A 15256-nucleotide genomic window follows, 5' to 3' on the forward strand; every position below is an offset into this window, starting at 1 on the left:
AGACAGGAGGAGGTCGGTCTCGCAGTTTAATGCTATCATATAGTATTAATATTATAAACGCGAAAGTTTTAAGTATGAAAGGATGTATGTTTGATACTCGTCCACGCAAAAACTATTGAATGGATTTTAATGAAACTTTACAAAAATGTAATGTAGCTTATACATCAGAATAACACATGAGTTATATAAATACTTCTTATCGCCCTTGGTTACGTCCGCGGGTGAAACCGCATGGCGTCTAGTACCTAACAGTGATAATCAATAAAGTTATTTCTTGAAATAAGTTTAAAACTTACTTCCCCATGTTCCTGGGTCGGTTTCCTTTATTCACCGACCAAGAGCTAAACGGGTATGTAACGTTTGTCTTTATTAAATTATGTGCATGAGAATTGACACCGTCCTCAATAGAAATCACGAGTCGATGATTCGCTATTACCGACTTTATCTTGTCCCTGTAAGGCCGATTTAATGAAATGTACATTTATAATTTAGGAGTCATTTGAGTACCTATCTATTGTATTTGTTGTTTTCGGTTAAAAACAAGATTTTCTGAACACATATAGATTCAACATTCAAGTCTCTAGTGCTCAATATGCTTATGGCAAAGTGTTCCAACGCCACTGAACAGGAATTTTATCCGTGTAAAATGTATATTTTTACAAAAATTTATGAATAGGACGTCTTTTTTTTCTAATAGCCACCGTTTTAAAAAGTAGTTTCCACCGAGAAGAATCGGACGAAATTAGATAGTGACTAGTTTTAAGGTTGTATAAACTTTACAAGCATAATAAAGCAAAATTTGAATTCGTTGGCTGCTAGCAACGGTACAATCAAATCATGGAATTCTATATAAGAAATAAATTACTGTAATATACGTATAAGTAAATATTTATGTCCTCCCGACGCATTGTCTGTTGGATCCTGCCGTCCGGCTGACACTGTAATCTAATATATAAAATTCTCGTGTCACAGTTTTCGTTGCCATACTCCTCCGAAACGGCTTGACCGATTTTGATGATTTTTTTTGTGCTTATCCGGTATCTATGAGAATCGGCCAACATCTATTTTTCATTTTTCATACCCCTAAATGATAAGAGTAAGGCAGAACAGCGTTTGCCGGGTGCAGCTAGTAATAATATAATATAGGTAGTATATATTGAGTATGTGACGAAATATAATATAGGGTATACAATAAAAGGCCTCATAAAAAATAACTATTATATTAAGTAAAAAACCTATCAATAAAATTCAAAATGGCACGACTGAAAATGAACGCCGTTATATCTAATACTGTTATATAAGTGTTACATTAAAATACCGAGTTTGTACAAAAATATACGATAGAATAGAAAATGTGACAAAATATTATAATTGTATTAATTTTTATAAATATATCATCCACGTAGTAACTTTTTGAACTTTCAAAAAACTAATACAATTTATATATTTAACCATTATTTTGATTATATTATATTATTCATATAGTCTTATAAAGTAACATAATTAAAAATCTACCTTATGTGTCGTAGAACGAAAAGTAAGAATCTAGGCAGGATCCTGCCTCGTGATCAATTTTTTTTTTATTCTTTCAAAATTTCTCATTTATAAAGCATTTCAATGCTATAAAACTAAAAAATTAAATCTATTAAGGCTTTTTAAAATACTATAATATACAAATAACTTATTTCTAAGAGATGACGGACCGTGCAGTCCGCCCCGATTTTCCAGGCGGTATATTTACTCAGGAATCACGCATACAACGGTGAAATGATGAGATTGGTCCAGTAGTTCCCGAGGTTAGCGGGTTTAGGCAAACACACTCTTTACATCACTACATAGTATAAAACAAACTCGCTTTTCGTCGAAGTGGTATTACTTCGAATTTAACGCTTGCGAAGCCGCGGGCTAGTTATTAGTATAGATAGACCTATCAAATTGCGTCATTATAAACATTTATTTTACATGAAATACATAGGTTCTTGATTAGTTGGATTTATATGGAATCTACAGAGAACTAAATATATATACATATATTTTTTATATTTGTGAACAAACCACTCGTATCATAAGTCACTATGGTTTCATTTCAGTTTAATGTAAATAAAATGTCAAAATCGACGGAAGTCATTAAATAAACTGTATCAATATAGCATACAGTGATACGCAATTATAAACACATTTCATTTAAATCAGATATATTTAAATACACGATATTACAAAGTATCAGGTGGGGTTAGTTTGGTCATATATTAAACGTAGGTTTTACATAACATTAACCTAACAACTCCACGTCAATTAATATTCCTTAATTTCATCTGCAATTCGAACCGTCGATTCGTTCTGACACCTTTAATTATAGTCCTATTCTCTTTTCTATTGACGTTTGCCCTCTCCGTGAAAGACTTCTCTCGCATGATCGTCTGTTTCGCCATCTCTTTCCTCACCGTAGAACCAGCAAGGGACGGCAATGCTGTTTGTCTCTTCATTTCGTTTCGCTTCGGTTTTAGTGTGTGTGTGTTTGTCATATTCATGAACGGATTGGCGTCAGCTGTCGAAATCTTGAATATGTCGGATTTAGTTGAGTTCAGGTCGATTTTCGTTGAGTTGAGGTTAGTTTTCGTGGAGATGTCAGTTTTGACGCCATTCATTGTCGAATTGGCGAACGGGTTAACGTCGGAGTTCATTTTGAATCCGAACCGCGTGTACCCCGGGTTGAGAGACTCCAGAGTCGGCAGCCGCGTTTTCACCGGCGTCTCCGTTTTCTTTGCTTTCGAATCTGGAAAAATAAAACGAAAAGTCATTTACATATTCATAGGTTTTATATACATGACCCTTATTACTAGTAAATAACAATTGTTATTGAATGAATATTCATTCACGGAAATTCTTAATTTTTTTTTTATTCATTTCATTTCAGGTAACGTTACAGTAGTACAGTAAAAAGATTTTAACGAGTTAAAACTACGGCCCATATAAACTGAATACTAATTATTGATTACAAAATACATATATATATATATATACATATATATAATATAAAGGCAAACAAAAAACTTAAAAGAAATATTTAAAAATATAATATATAAAATTTCTCATTAAAACAATTAGCAAAAGGCGGTCTGGTAGGTAGCGATCTCTACCAGGCAACGCTTACTGTTAATTATTGTTGTTTTTTCCTACATTCTCCACACGTTATGGTATAAATACATACGAGCAGGACTTCGATAAGAGTGACGTCATCATACGATTAGAGGAAGCTGAAAACGCCGAACGAGTCACGAATCGCACGTGCATAATTATTACGAAATTGCAGTTGAATACACACAAATTAAAGAGAATTATTCTTTATATTAATGCGAACTCATATACCGTATCAATGAGATTAAACAGTAACGATAAAAACGGCATAAAAATACTTAAAGTATGAATGCTTTATTAATCAAATTTTAATAATCAATCTCATAAATATATGTCCTATGCTTCAGACATCACCTGTGATGATAAATAAAGCATGCTATTGTAGTGATGAAATTTAAAGCTGATGATACAATTTATTGTGACATAAACAAGAATTGAAAATATGAGGCTTTTTTTTTAATTTTGAATGACAATCCTTCTTAACATCTTCTCATTATTATTGCTTTTCAGTTACTTGACAGTATTTTGTAAATAATTTTTTTTTAAAACATGTCCTCTTTTTTTACATTTCGAATTAAACACTATCAATACCATTTCACCCAGGCAAAAGTTAACAAAGCCGAAAAGAAATTGAAAAATTTTTGATCTTTTTTTAAGTCGGTTGAAAAGACACCACTACCTTTACGTATCGGACTAGGCAGTCTCCCCCCGCTGTCGGCGCGCGCCAGCATCCTGCGCGCCCGCTTGGCCTTCCGCTCCTGGCACTCGTCCAGCGACTCCATCTTGCTGAACTGCTTCTGATGCAACGCCGCGAAGTTGGGTAGCTTGGTGCGCGACACCTTTTCTTTTGACTTCTGCGGTGTGTTCTTGGACGGTGTGGTGTCTTGCAGTTTCGCTGGAACGTTTGAATTATTTATAAGTTATCAGTCGTTACTTCTTGGTTTACGTGTGATAAAGGGTGTTTTTGTTTAGCTATAAAAAGTGGAATAAGAATCGATAAGTTTCCAAGGTCTACGCGAGCGTGAAAGAAATAAATTGATTTTTAATTTATCTGCACATGTGGATAACATCATCACTGCTCGAAACGTCGAAGGGTGTGAGGAAACCGGCATATCCTAGAATCGAAAGTTAAACGACATGTGACATCTGCCAACACACACTTGGCCAGCATGGTGGAATATCGCCTGAGCCCTGATTGGAAGCCTGTCAGTGGGAATAAATATCATGATGATGATGATTGAATTTCAACCGAAATTTTTCGAAGTATGCATACCACATTCTTTATAGTTATAAAGTTGAACTTTAATAATAAATATGAAAAAAATTCACACCAGAAGCACTAGCAGTCCTAGGTCTGGACAGGCGGTCCACCGACTGCTGCAGCTCGTCGGCGAGCCTCTTGCGCTTCACGCTCACGTCATCGGCGTCGCTCTGCGTGTACGAGCGCTTGCGAGCTGATGGTACCGCATCCGACACTGAATTATATTACAGGAGTTCAAAGTACACACTCTGTACATTATATCATTAGGAAAATTAAATAGCATTTAGGAAATAACAATGTCATTTAATAGTAAAATTATACAGTATTAAATATGTGATTCTGTTGAAAAAATTCTTATTAAGAAAAAAATTATATGTAAATATCAAATGTAGAACAAATTATAATTTTTTGTTATGATAACTTACCACTTTCATTGAAGACAAAGCTCTTATTAGACCCTTTCAAATTGGACTTAATAACCTTCCCCTTCATCTGGTTGATGATCACCGGATTATTCACCGGGCTACAAAACATCACCTTTGTGGCTCTCGGCAGATCAATGAGGGACGATCTTCTAGACTTTTCTATGGATCTTGTAACATTAAGCATACTCTTATCTTTGGATGAACTTTTCGAAAATGGAAATGGAGTACGGCCTGGAGAGGCAACTGAGGCTCGCTTAGAAGGAGTCTTCTCTGCGCTCTTTGCAAGCGGAGAATTAGATTCCTTTGTAAATGTCCCTTCTCGTTTTAAAGGTGTATGTGGAGATACTTTCGACTGGCTCTCAGTTTTATCTTGTTCCGGTGATGTTTGTTTTACAAATGACCTTTCCAGACTGCTCTCAATGAGCATTGGAGTTGTGTTAACAATGTTGTCTCTTGAATCGTCACTTATACTTATGCGGGAGTTGTTTGACTTATCATCAGTCATAATTGATCTGTCAGAACTTAATAAGGATGATTTCTTTGAGCTCGCACTTTCTTTATCAAATGTAGTGTCTAAGTTCACTTTCTCGTTCGATTTCTCAAATGTTGAATTCAATGGGTTTTGTTTATCTTTTTCGAATGTTACATCCAATTTAGTACACTCCTTTTCGAATGTTGTATTAAGTGCAGTTTCTTGTTGATTACTTATTTTCTTTTGAGAATCGGGCGTTTTATCGTATGTGCTGTTTAAGCTTTTAAGAGAACCATTTGGTTTTTGTTCCTTAGAGCTATTCATTTCATTAGAATTGTTAATTAAAACAAGTGAAGACTTCCTTTTTATTTGGTTGTTTACTTTTTCTTCAGTTGATATTTTTGCAATTGGTATTTCAATAATTTTCTCAAATGTAGAATTCTGTACGCTTGCCTTACCAATTGGTTTTTCTTTCTCGAATGTACTGTTTAGAATTGTTTCAATATTTTCAGTAGCAACAATGTTTTTGCTTATTTTTGATTTCTTTTTTGCTTTTTTATCATGAATGATTTCTGTAATTTCTGTATGGATTGGTGCTTCGCTCAATGTGATTTCAACAGCATCTTTGTTTTCAGTATTAAATGACGTTTTCTTAGATTTCTTCTTCTTAATTTTTTTCTCCACATGATTGATGCATTTCTGTTCAGTTTCATTGATAGTTATTAAATTAACTACTTTGTGGTCTTCTAACTGTTTCAAAGGTGAAACACTTTTATTCACATGACATTCATTAAATGGTTCCAACAGTTTGGGTGAAGATTCTCCTTTCTGATTCATTAAATTATTTAGATTTTCCAGAGTACTGCCAGCAGCACTATGAAATGAATCCACTGACATATTGCTTTTATTTAATGGCTCAATGCTATCATTCTCTTCTTCAATTATAGAAGACCTTTTCTTTTTCTTCTTTTTAGATACTTTTTTAATTTTACCATTTTCATTCTTACTTCCTCCATCCGTTAATGAAACTTTATTCTTCTTTTTAGACTTCTTGGTTACTTCCTGTAAAGGAATCTCATTTGAAATAATTTCCTCTTCGATTTTCTTAGTGCGTCGAGTTGGTCTTATTGGTTTCTTTTCAATATCAGAATCTTCCGAACCGAAGCCATTGATTTCTTGTAAAGTTTTTCGTTGCGGTTTATGCACTGATTTAGTGGCCTCCGGTGGCCAATCGGCGATGCTATCAACATCATCTTCAGAAGGATATCGCACAAAATGCTTCTTCTTTACCACAGTTTCCACGATGTCACAATTTTCTTTGAGTTTATTATTACGAGTCTTTCGTTTAGGCTTTAGAACTTCACTAATTTTAATCTCTTCCTCAATAAACGAGCTATGAATACCTAGAAAATAAAACAATGTCAACATTACGTACAAGTGTATTTTATTACAAAATTGTTTATGTATAATACATACGTTTTCCAGAACGTGTAGACATTTTTAATTATCGAATTATTCACTTTTTCGATATAAAAATAAAACTTCATAACATAAACAGCTAACAAACGCCACTTTGATATGAATTTGGCTTCATCCGTTTTATTTTTGATTTGAAATTTTAAGTGTCGTAAGCCGTTGCCCGTTAACTTAACTGACAGTTTAGTGATGCGATGAATTATTAAAAGTTATCGGTTTTACCATTTACGATTTTAATGTTAGTACCTACCTACCTTATTACCTTACATAATTTCACTTATTGAATTTAATTTAAACAAAAAAATATATATAAAACAGATGAATGAATAAGAAAACGATAGACAAAATATTAATTACTGATGAACCTACACATTTGTATGATGATTATTAATTGCTGTTAAAATGCAAAATTAAACACATACAATTCATACACATATGTCCATTTTTCTCTTTTTATGAAAAAGTTCCATTATTCAACTGATATTTACATAGACAAAACTTGCATGCCATTGCCATGTAGATTCAGTTTTAGTGAACATAATAAATAAATTCAAATGTCAAATGCATCTCAAGAATCAAGAATGTCAATAAACTTGAAAGGGTGCGTTAACGATTGTTCTGCTTTCTGCATATCGTTACTCATCGATTAAACAATCCTGTGTACCGGTCGCGAAGTGATTTTAGTTAAAATATCAGTAGATCGATGTACATTGTACGCCTTCTCAAAATTTGTTTGTTGCAATATGAATTCGTATAATAGATAATTTGTTATTGTATGACTCAATATCAAGTCACATCAACAATGGAGCGGCTTCATTTGCTTATTGCAATTATAATAATTCTGTATTCTAAAAATGCGTTGGCGGACCGCGGTGACTACATCGGCTGCTACAAACTATCCGACGATGTCCTCAATACGCACACTGGACAATCGGTCGATGTCTGCATTTCCGCATGTGAACAAGTTTTTTACAAATATGCGCTCATCGGGAACGAATCTACCTGCTTTTGTGGGAACTCCCCAGGTCAGTTCAAAATTGATTTAGACGCGTGTAACACGCCATGTCCAAAAAACGAAACTCAACATTGTGGTGGAGAAAACGCAGCCAGCATCTATGATACGGAAGTAACTATTCCTGGGCCACCTATGTCACTAGAGGTGACTAATATAACCGAGTCTACAGTTAGAGTGCAGTGGACACCTCCTCAAGCTTATACCCAAATAACTGGTTATGTAATAAGAGCCATAATAATTAAAACTTATGCTGATTTTACCATACAACCTTTGGAATGGCGTGTGCAGAATACCACTCTGAAAAGTGAACTTCCTAACTTACAACCAGGTTCACTGTACAATATTAGTGTAGCAGCCATGAATTTTGAAGAGATTGGAGCAAATGTGACAGTACAGACTGAAACCTTGATCGGTACACCGGACCCAAGCCCTCCAGATATAAAAGTCCTTCAAAGACGTGGGGATGAAATGTTGGTACATGTTCCTGAGGCAAGAAATGTAAATGGCCCAGTTTCTATGTATAGAATCATAGTGTCCATTGAACTATATCAACAAGGCATAATAACAGAGAAACTCGGAAACTATTCATATGCCCAAGAACATGGTTTAACTTACTATATCACAGCTGAATTAGACCCTGATGATATTAAAAATGATTTTGTAATTGGTGATAGAACTACATACAATGGTTTCTATAACGCTCCATTGCCCCTCACTAATGAAATTGATGTCTCCTTAGGTGTTGTAAGTGAAAGAAACCATGTAAAGAAAATAAGATATGCTGAGTCAACAAAAACAATAATTCTAAATATCAATGAACCAGAAGAGGTGTCACCATTGGTAGTAGCTTTGGGAGCTGGAATTGCAATTGGAGTTGTACTGTTGTTGATAGGGTTAGGACTCCTTATCATTTTAAGAAAGAGAATACATTTTGCTCGCTTGCAAAGAGGCTCCCAGTCCATGCCTCTGAGCCTCAGTGAACCCTGTTTGGAAATAGAAAACTCTGGCTTTCTTATAGACGAAGAAGATAAAGTGGACTATTATAGCAATTTAAAGAGAAACCTGTGGAATATACCAAGAAATATAATTGATATTGATATATCAAGTGTCGTAGGACTAGGTAGCTACGGCAAGTTTATGAGAGGCACTGTGCAACATCAGGGTAAACAGACATTTGGACTTATTCAAGTAATATCTGACAGAGAGTTGGATAAGTCTGACAAGAAGCTGATGCTGCAAGAACTTGATTTGTTGATAAAGTCAACTGAAAGTGAAAATGTTGTCTCCTTGATTGGTATTTGTGAAACCAGTACTACACTATTTGTAGTACTCCCAGATATAAAGGCAAACTTAAAAGACATGCTGCTCCACAGCCGGCACAGGGATCTCCAAAACAATAAGTTTTGCCTCCTGTCCGAGACCAGACTACTTCAAATTTGTGCAGCTATCGCTAATGGAATGGAGTATTTGCACAGTAAGAAGATAGTGCATAAGAAACTTAGTTGCCGTAACATTTCGATGGCTGCTAACGGTGTGGTGAAGGTGTCTGGATTTGGATTGTCCCACATGCGCCCACTGCACTCCACGCCGGACTACACGCGCTGGACGTCGTACGAAATGCTGCGACAGACACGGTTCATACCTAAAGCAGATGTCTGGTCGTTTGGCTGCTTGATGTGGGAGATACTAACACTGGGCGCAACTCCGTACCACCACACCGCTAATAACGATGTAGGTGTTCGAGTTCTCCGAGGTATGAGACCATCTCAGCCATCTTATGTTGGTGACGAGCTATTCCAGATATGCTTACAGTGCTGGCAAGTGGATCCTGATGAGAGACCTACCTTTTCTGCCCTGCAGAGCGAGCTATTGCCATTTATCGATGGTCCTGGGACAAGGAGCTTGAGTTTCACACACTACAACGGATTTAATTATGAACCTCATGTACCAGAATATGAGATGGTTTCATAGCAGAAGGCCTCCATTCACATTTCAGGCTACCTGAAGTGTGTATTAGCTTGTTAGCTAATCAAATACAACCAAACATTTATATAATGACATGTAACATGATGAGACAATAGTTATAAGCTGAAAATTTACATATTTTTATATTTTAGTTGTGATTTTGTAAGATCTGACAGTATTGTGATTTTATTGATTTTTTATAAGTATTTGTTGATGGCGAGACCATATTTTTGTGACTATTTACACTAAGATCATTGAATAATTAATTTATGAGTTATAAATGAAATACATGTACCATTTTTCATATAGGGACTATATATACAAGTTCAACCCAAAGAATTATCATGTACTGGCTTATATTTTATGCAAAGTAATGTATATGTTACAGTCAAAACTCATACACAAATTAAAAACTTCTTTTGACTGCAATAGTCAGCCAAATGTGGATTTGACCGATGTCGATTCAGTTATAAATAGTTGACTGATGTTTTAAGACGAAAATTGGTTTTGACTGTTTATTACATTTGAATGTAACATAAATAAAGAAATAATCTTTTGATGTTTAAGCATAAACCTACAATAACTACTTTAAGTAGTATGAATTTGAAAAATAAAAATTTGTACATTTATCTGTACACTACAATAATTAATTAAAGTTAGCCACACATTACATTTACATTACAGTTACATTAGCCACATAATTCAGGATAATTCGTATAACCAAGCATGATCTTTATTAGATATTAAAAGATATACATAGATAATAATTATTAGTCTAATAATGTAGTATTAATTGTATGTACTTAATTGACAGTTTTATGTGAGTAGAATGAATTCAATGTCATGTATTCTCAGTAATATTTTTTTTCAAGATATCTTAGATAAATATGGAGTATCTATTTAATTACATAGATTATAGAACAGTAAATATGTAGATGAGAAAAAGAAGGATGAAAATGTTGAATGTTGTATTATAATTATGACAAAAATCCCTTTAGACTTCTGCCCACCCTTAAAAAAGTATGCTTTCGAGTATGAAACGCATATAGTATGATATTTTTTTATGTTTCACAATTAATTTTAACACTTAAGTATAATTTAAGGCATCTATGACTAAAAATGTATATTATATAAGCGAGTCACTTTACATTCCTTTTTAATGTTTACTTGTTTTTTTAATTAAGTATTATATCTCCGTCCAATGTCTGTCGTACAAACTGTGAATGTAATAAATTATTAAAATTATTTGGTATTGTTTTACCCTTTCCTAATTTTATTTCAGGGCATATTCTTTTTAAATAATCAATTTAGAAAGACCACAGAATAAATAATTACATGGAATAGGGGCACTAAATGACACCTTGTAATATTACTCATGTCAAATTATAAGTATCGAGCGAGTCGATCGAGAGTTAGACGAATCCGCGGGACATAGGACCTGATTGTATAATTCATTTGTATATATATATCCTTTAAGATATCCATACAATTTAGTTCCTAGGATTCATACCTCGGGATTTGGCGCGAATTATTGAAAAATTTTGAAATCTCAAATCATTGCCATTATTTTATTAATACACATACTATTATTACCACGATTTAGTTTTTGTTGAACAATAAATTTATTATTATGATGATTAGTTTGTAATAGTGTCCATCGAATGGTTATTGTTTCTTATTATAATAGCAGACTAGGCCCACAGCCCTAATTCATACGAATCTGAGGTGCCACGTGACATACTAGGATAGTGGATCCACAGATAACATAATACTAGTAAATCTTTACTTTAAAAAATGTTGCAACATGAGGCTGCTCAATTTTGTCAACAATATTTATAAAACACCAAGGACCACAAGATGTATATATATGTGTGATATATGAGCTATATCTCTATATAGAGATAAAGCTATATTATAATCGTTGCCATTTTCTTTTAGTAGTATGATTGATTACACGTGTGTGCTATGATCACGTGTGGATGTGTATGTTTGAAAATATCCTTTCGTATGGGACTTCGATCTTACATGACTGAAGGTAAGGTAAGGAAAATAAGTAAAACAAGATTACATTTCTTTTGCATTTATTTAATGTTAATATAATAATTATAGACAATGTTCAAGGTACCCTTAAATTGGTTTCCAGCTTTAACACTAAGACATTGTAACCTTCATTGACCTCTTATCAACATTGCAAAACAATAGTAAATTATCAGAATACAACTAAATTATGTAACTTTGACTATAATAGCGAATTTAAAATTCAAAACATTGCATTCGAAACTTAACTATCTCGTAACATTTGCAGACCCGTTTCTAAACCAAGATAACAAAAAAATTAATAATATGCAATAAAAATATTATAATTCCTTCACTGAAAGTTTTACCGCAAACAATGATATTAACATATCATATACACAACGTCGAGCGGCGCGCGGCCGCTCACTATACATACTTATAATACGCAACAAGTACAATTCAATAGAATTAGTTTAACATATCAATCTCAACATGTGTAAAGGTTGATGAGACAACGACTGAACGGCGCTTGACACTTGGTACGCTCCATCGCTGCGTCGCTGCGTCCGGGCAACCTACCTCTCGCTTTTTATCACTTTATCACACAAAATATAATAAATTGCAACGCCATCAGGATTGTTGCAAGATTATTTCAGGGTTGTTTCTGAGAAAAAAAGGAAATATTGTCAAATCGTGGATTTTTTTATAGTATCCGGCTCGGAGGACCACCTCGTGTATAGCACACGAGGGCGAGGGTAACGAAGCGACATTTGCACGGACGTAGCGGTTCGCTCTCCGCACACGACTGTGCTCGCACGAGCGAGTGTACCGCGCGATTCGCTCGCGGCGGCTGATCGCGGCCCACGCCGCATGAAACGATACAATTTTAATGACAATTAAACAATTAATATATTACAATTACTCCGCCGTCGCGAGACACAGTACCGTCCGCGGCGCGTTGTGACAGACAGGTACGCGCAGTTCAATGGAAACATTCAAAACGTGTCACTTACAATATAATTTATAAATTAATTTAAGATTAGCCGATAGATTCACAAGGAGCGGCGCGCGGTACTGGCGCTACCGTCTCCGCGAGGGCGGAACTCCCTGGGTCGGGGACGCGTTCGTGACGATGTCGCGAGAGTTGATTCCTCAGTCTTTAATAAATTGATGACAATGAGCAAGGAGACGCAAATGAAAATGTTATGCAATTATATACAGAAAAGTCGCGAATGTCGCGAGGCCGCGGGCGAATCGCGTCGACGGCAAGCGGTGTTGTAATGACGTCAAAATGTTGAGTTCGTACACAGCCAAATTCCTATACACAGTATCGAACCTTACTAGCGCCTAGCCTAGCGCACCCGACGGCTGCCTTCCTATACCCAACTATCACTACTTAAATATTAATTACGATAAACCACTCTATCAACAAATTCAACAACATTTAGCTATTAAAATTAAAAGGGGGATAAGAAACGGACCGCGGTGTTTCCCCGGGCGGGTCGCGTCTGAACACTGCGCGAGGCGGAGCCGGGGCCGCAATATGGCGATATCGGCGACCCGGCCGGGGAGCCGCCGCTCTGTAATGCCACCCGTCCCGGCTCAATACGCCTACTACGGTATAATTTATTATGAAGAATGATAACTAGCTACCTTAGCCTATAACATCGAATATCCTAACCGTAACGGCGGTTGTAAGGGTGCGGGGTGCGGGGTGCGGACTAAAAACGAGGGAGAGATTTGGTAACGCTCGATATAACTAACTAACGCTACTATAATGGGGCACAACCTGTCACCGATAAATGTTCGATCGCGTATCCTACTAATGTAATAACTCGACGAATCGAGAAGCGGCTGCCACAATGTCTTTCTTTTTAACTAACACTAGAAGATTAGACCTGATGGAAAGTACATATCACGGAATATTACGACACGTCGTGTTTCAAGCTCAAAAGAGCTGGTTTCCGGGACCATTACACCTAAATAATGCTAGAAAGGACACACGCAATCGAGTGTGACATAATGGTAAAGTCGCAAGCTACCGAGACACTTGCTGGTGTAGAGGAACAGGTGGAAAGTCGGATGCGGTGCAGCTACGTGGCTACTGCCTAGGGAGTGCGACGCCGGGGCGGCGCGAGACACAAAGTCAGTATCACAGAAACAGTTTAACTCTTGTATTGCGACGCCGAGACGTCCCGCTATTATTTATTATCTCTCCACACGATAACATTTTCAGATACCGCCCTAAGATTCGATTATTATTTATATACTCTCAAATATTGTAACAATTTTATAACAACAACATTTCTGAGTTTAATATTATCTATACATCTTTTCCGATAACTAACTACGCAAATTGTTTAAATGTTCTTTACAACGACGTCCTCTAACGTACGAGTTCGCGGGTGAGTTCAGATAAAACTTACGACACGGCACAAACCTTGAGAGTGACCACTACAACTATATACGATAGGATGCGGTTTCGATGTACGAGACGGTGAAGGTGGAATGTGCGCCGATTCCCGGGGCCGGGAACGATGCAAAGAACAAATAAAACGAGAAGAGAGAGACGGACAAGAGTTCAGAAGGAGTCCGGCAACGCGGCCGGCACGCGAGCAACTCGCAACACGCCGCCAGCTATATAGATATCACCCCGATCGTTGTTCCCTCTCGGATCGCGCCGCTTGCATCACATCGCGGTTTCGTAATGTCAGCTTTCCGAATAATTGACGTAATCTTACAAGTATGTATTCCTAAACGAAGTAAATTGAGCTTGTAGAATCGACTTCAGACAGACGCGGTGCGCGGCGCTCGCCGGCGCGCTGCGGGTCCGGCACGATCGCGACTTGGCTCTTAATTGCTTTTAAAACGAACGACTTCTGTCGTCACGACAACTGAAATCCGACGAAACGGAACGATACACAACGTCAAAGTAAAATCAACGTCAATTCCAAAACAGCGTACAGGGTCGCGACCATGCGTAACCAATATAATTGACAAGTTAACCACGACTACCCCCAATTAAGTTAAAAGTACAGTAAGAGAGGAGAGAAATCGAAACATCAGATTAGAACGAACAGCATTACCTATAATATTACGATACCCTAAACTAAGTATTAGAATGCAACTACGGCGCTCGGTACCTACATAACACACGTATATATAACAATAGTTCTCGAATGTCGTTGGACAGTTGAACTTACAACATATCGATTATAATTATATCGGAAGAGTCGCGGCTGCGATTCGATTAAAATATTGAATTAGATCAGAGATATACTCTCAATTCCTTTCCTTACACACTATAGTAGAATAACATCTGCCGATTCGTATATAAACGGTTACATTTTCATATATTTTGTACTTATATACCATCTTATTATGCGCGGCCGGTGTCGCGGGTAACGCTAACTCTTAGAGCTCTGTACTAGCGATGGCACTTGTGAGGTAAACGAACAACTTAAACTACGTGACCCCCCCCCTGGACC

General features: G+C 36.3%; 2 protein-coding genes across 2 annotated transcripts; one reads left to right on the plus strand and one right to left on the minus strand.

Annotated features, from left to right (window-relative positions):
• Positions 1–1239: 1239 nt before the first annotated feature.
• Positions 1240–6932, minus strand: LOC119828779 (putative leucine-rich repeat-containing protein DDB_G0290503). Its single transcript, XM_038351030.1, has 5 exons — positions 6773–6932; positions 4825–6699; positions 4470–4613; positions 3818–4033; positions 1240–2776 (listed from the first exon to the last, which is right to left on the minus strand). The coding sequence occupies exons 1-5, from the start codon at positions 6792–6794 to the stop codon at positions 2292–2294; spliced, it is 2742 nt and encodes a 913-aa protein (XP_038206958.1). The 5' UTR covers positions 6795–6932; the 3' UTR covers positions 1240–2291.
• Positions 6933–7332: 400 nt separating this feature from the next.
• Positions 7333–10997, plus strand: LOC119828454 (putative tyrosine-protein kinase Wsck). The gene has a single exon (XM_038350607.1). It carries the CDS (start codon positions 7548–7550, stop codon positions 9756–9758), a length of 2211 nt encoding a protein of 736 aa, XP_038206535.1. The 5' UTR covers positions 7333–7547; the 3' UTR covers positions 9759–10997.
• The last annotated feature ends 4259 nt before the right edge of the window (positions 10998–15256 follow it).

The sequence above is a fragment of the Zerene cesonia genome, chromosome 8 (genome assembly GCF_012273895.1).
Source record: "Zerene cesonia ecotype Mississippi chromosome 8, Zerene_cesonia_1.1, whole genome shotgun sequence".
Classification (NCBI taxonomy): Eukaryota; Metazoa; Arthropoda; class Insecta; order Lepidoptera; family Pieridae; genus Zerene; species Zerene cesonia.

What these genes read in the sequence shown, in the direction of transcription:
- LOC119828779 (XM_038351030.1), bottom strand. Translation starts at nt 6,794, where the DNA reads ATGTCTACACGTTCTGGAAAAC. An exon ending in GTCTACACGTTCTGGAAAAC is followed by an intron (nt 6,700 to 6,772) that starts GTATGTATTATA and finishes TTTATTTTCTAG; the next exon opens with GTATTCATAGCTCGTTTATT. An exon ending in CTTTGTCTTCAATGAAAGTG is followed by an intron (nt 4,614 to 4,824) that starts GTAAGTTATCAT and finishes AATATAATTCAG; the next exon opens with TGTCGGATGCGGTACCATCA.
- LOC119828454 (XM_038350607.1), top strand. Translation starts at nt 7,548, where the DNA reads ATGACTCAATATCAAGTCACATCAACAATGGAGCGGCTTCATTTGCTT.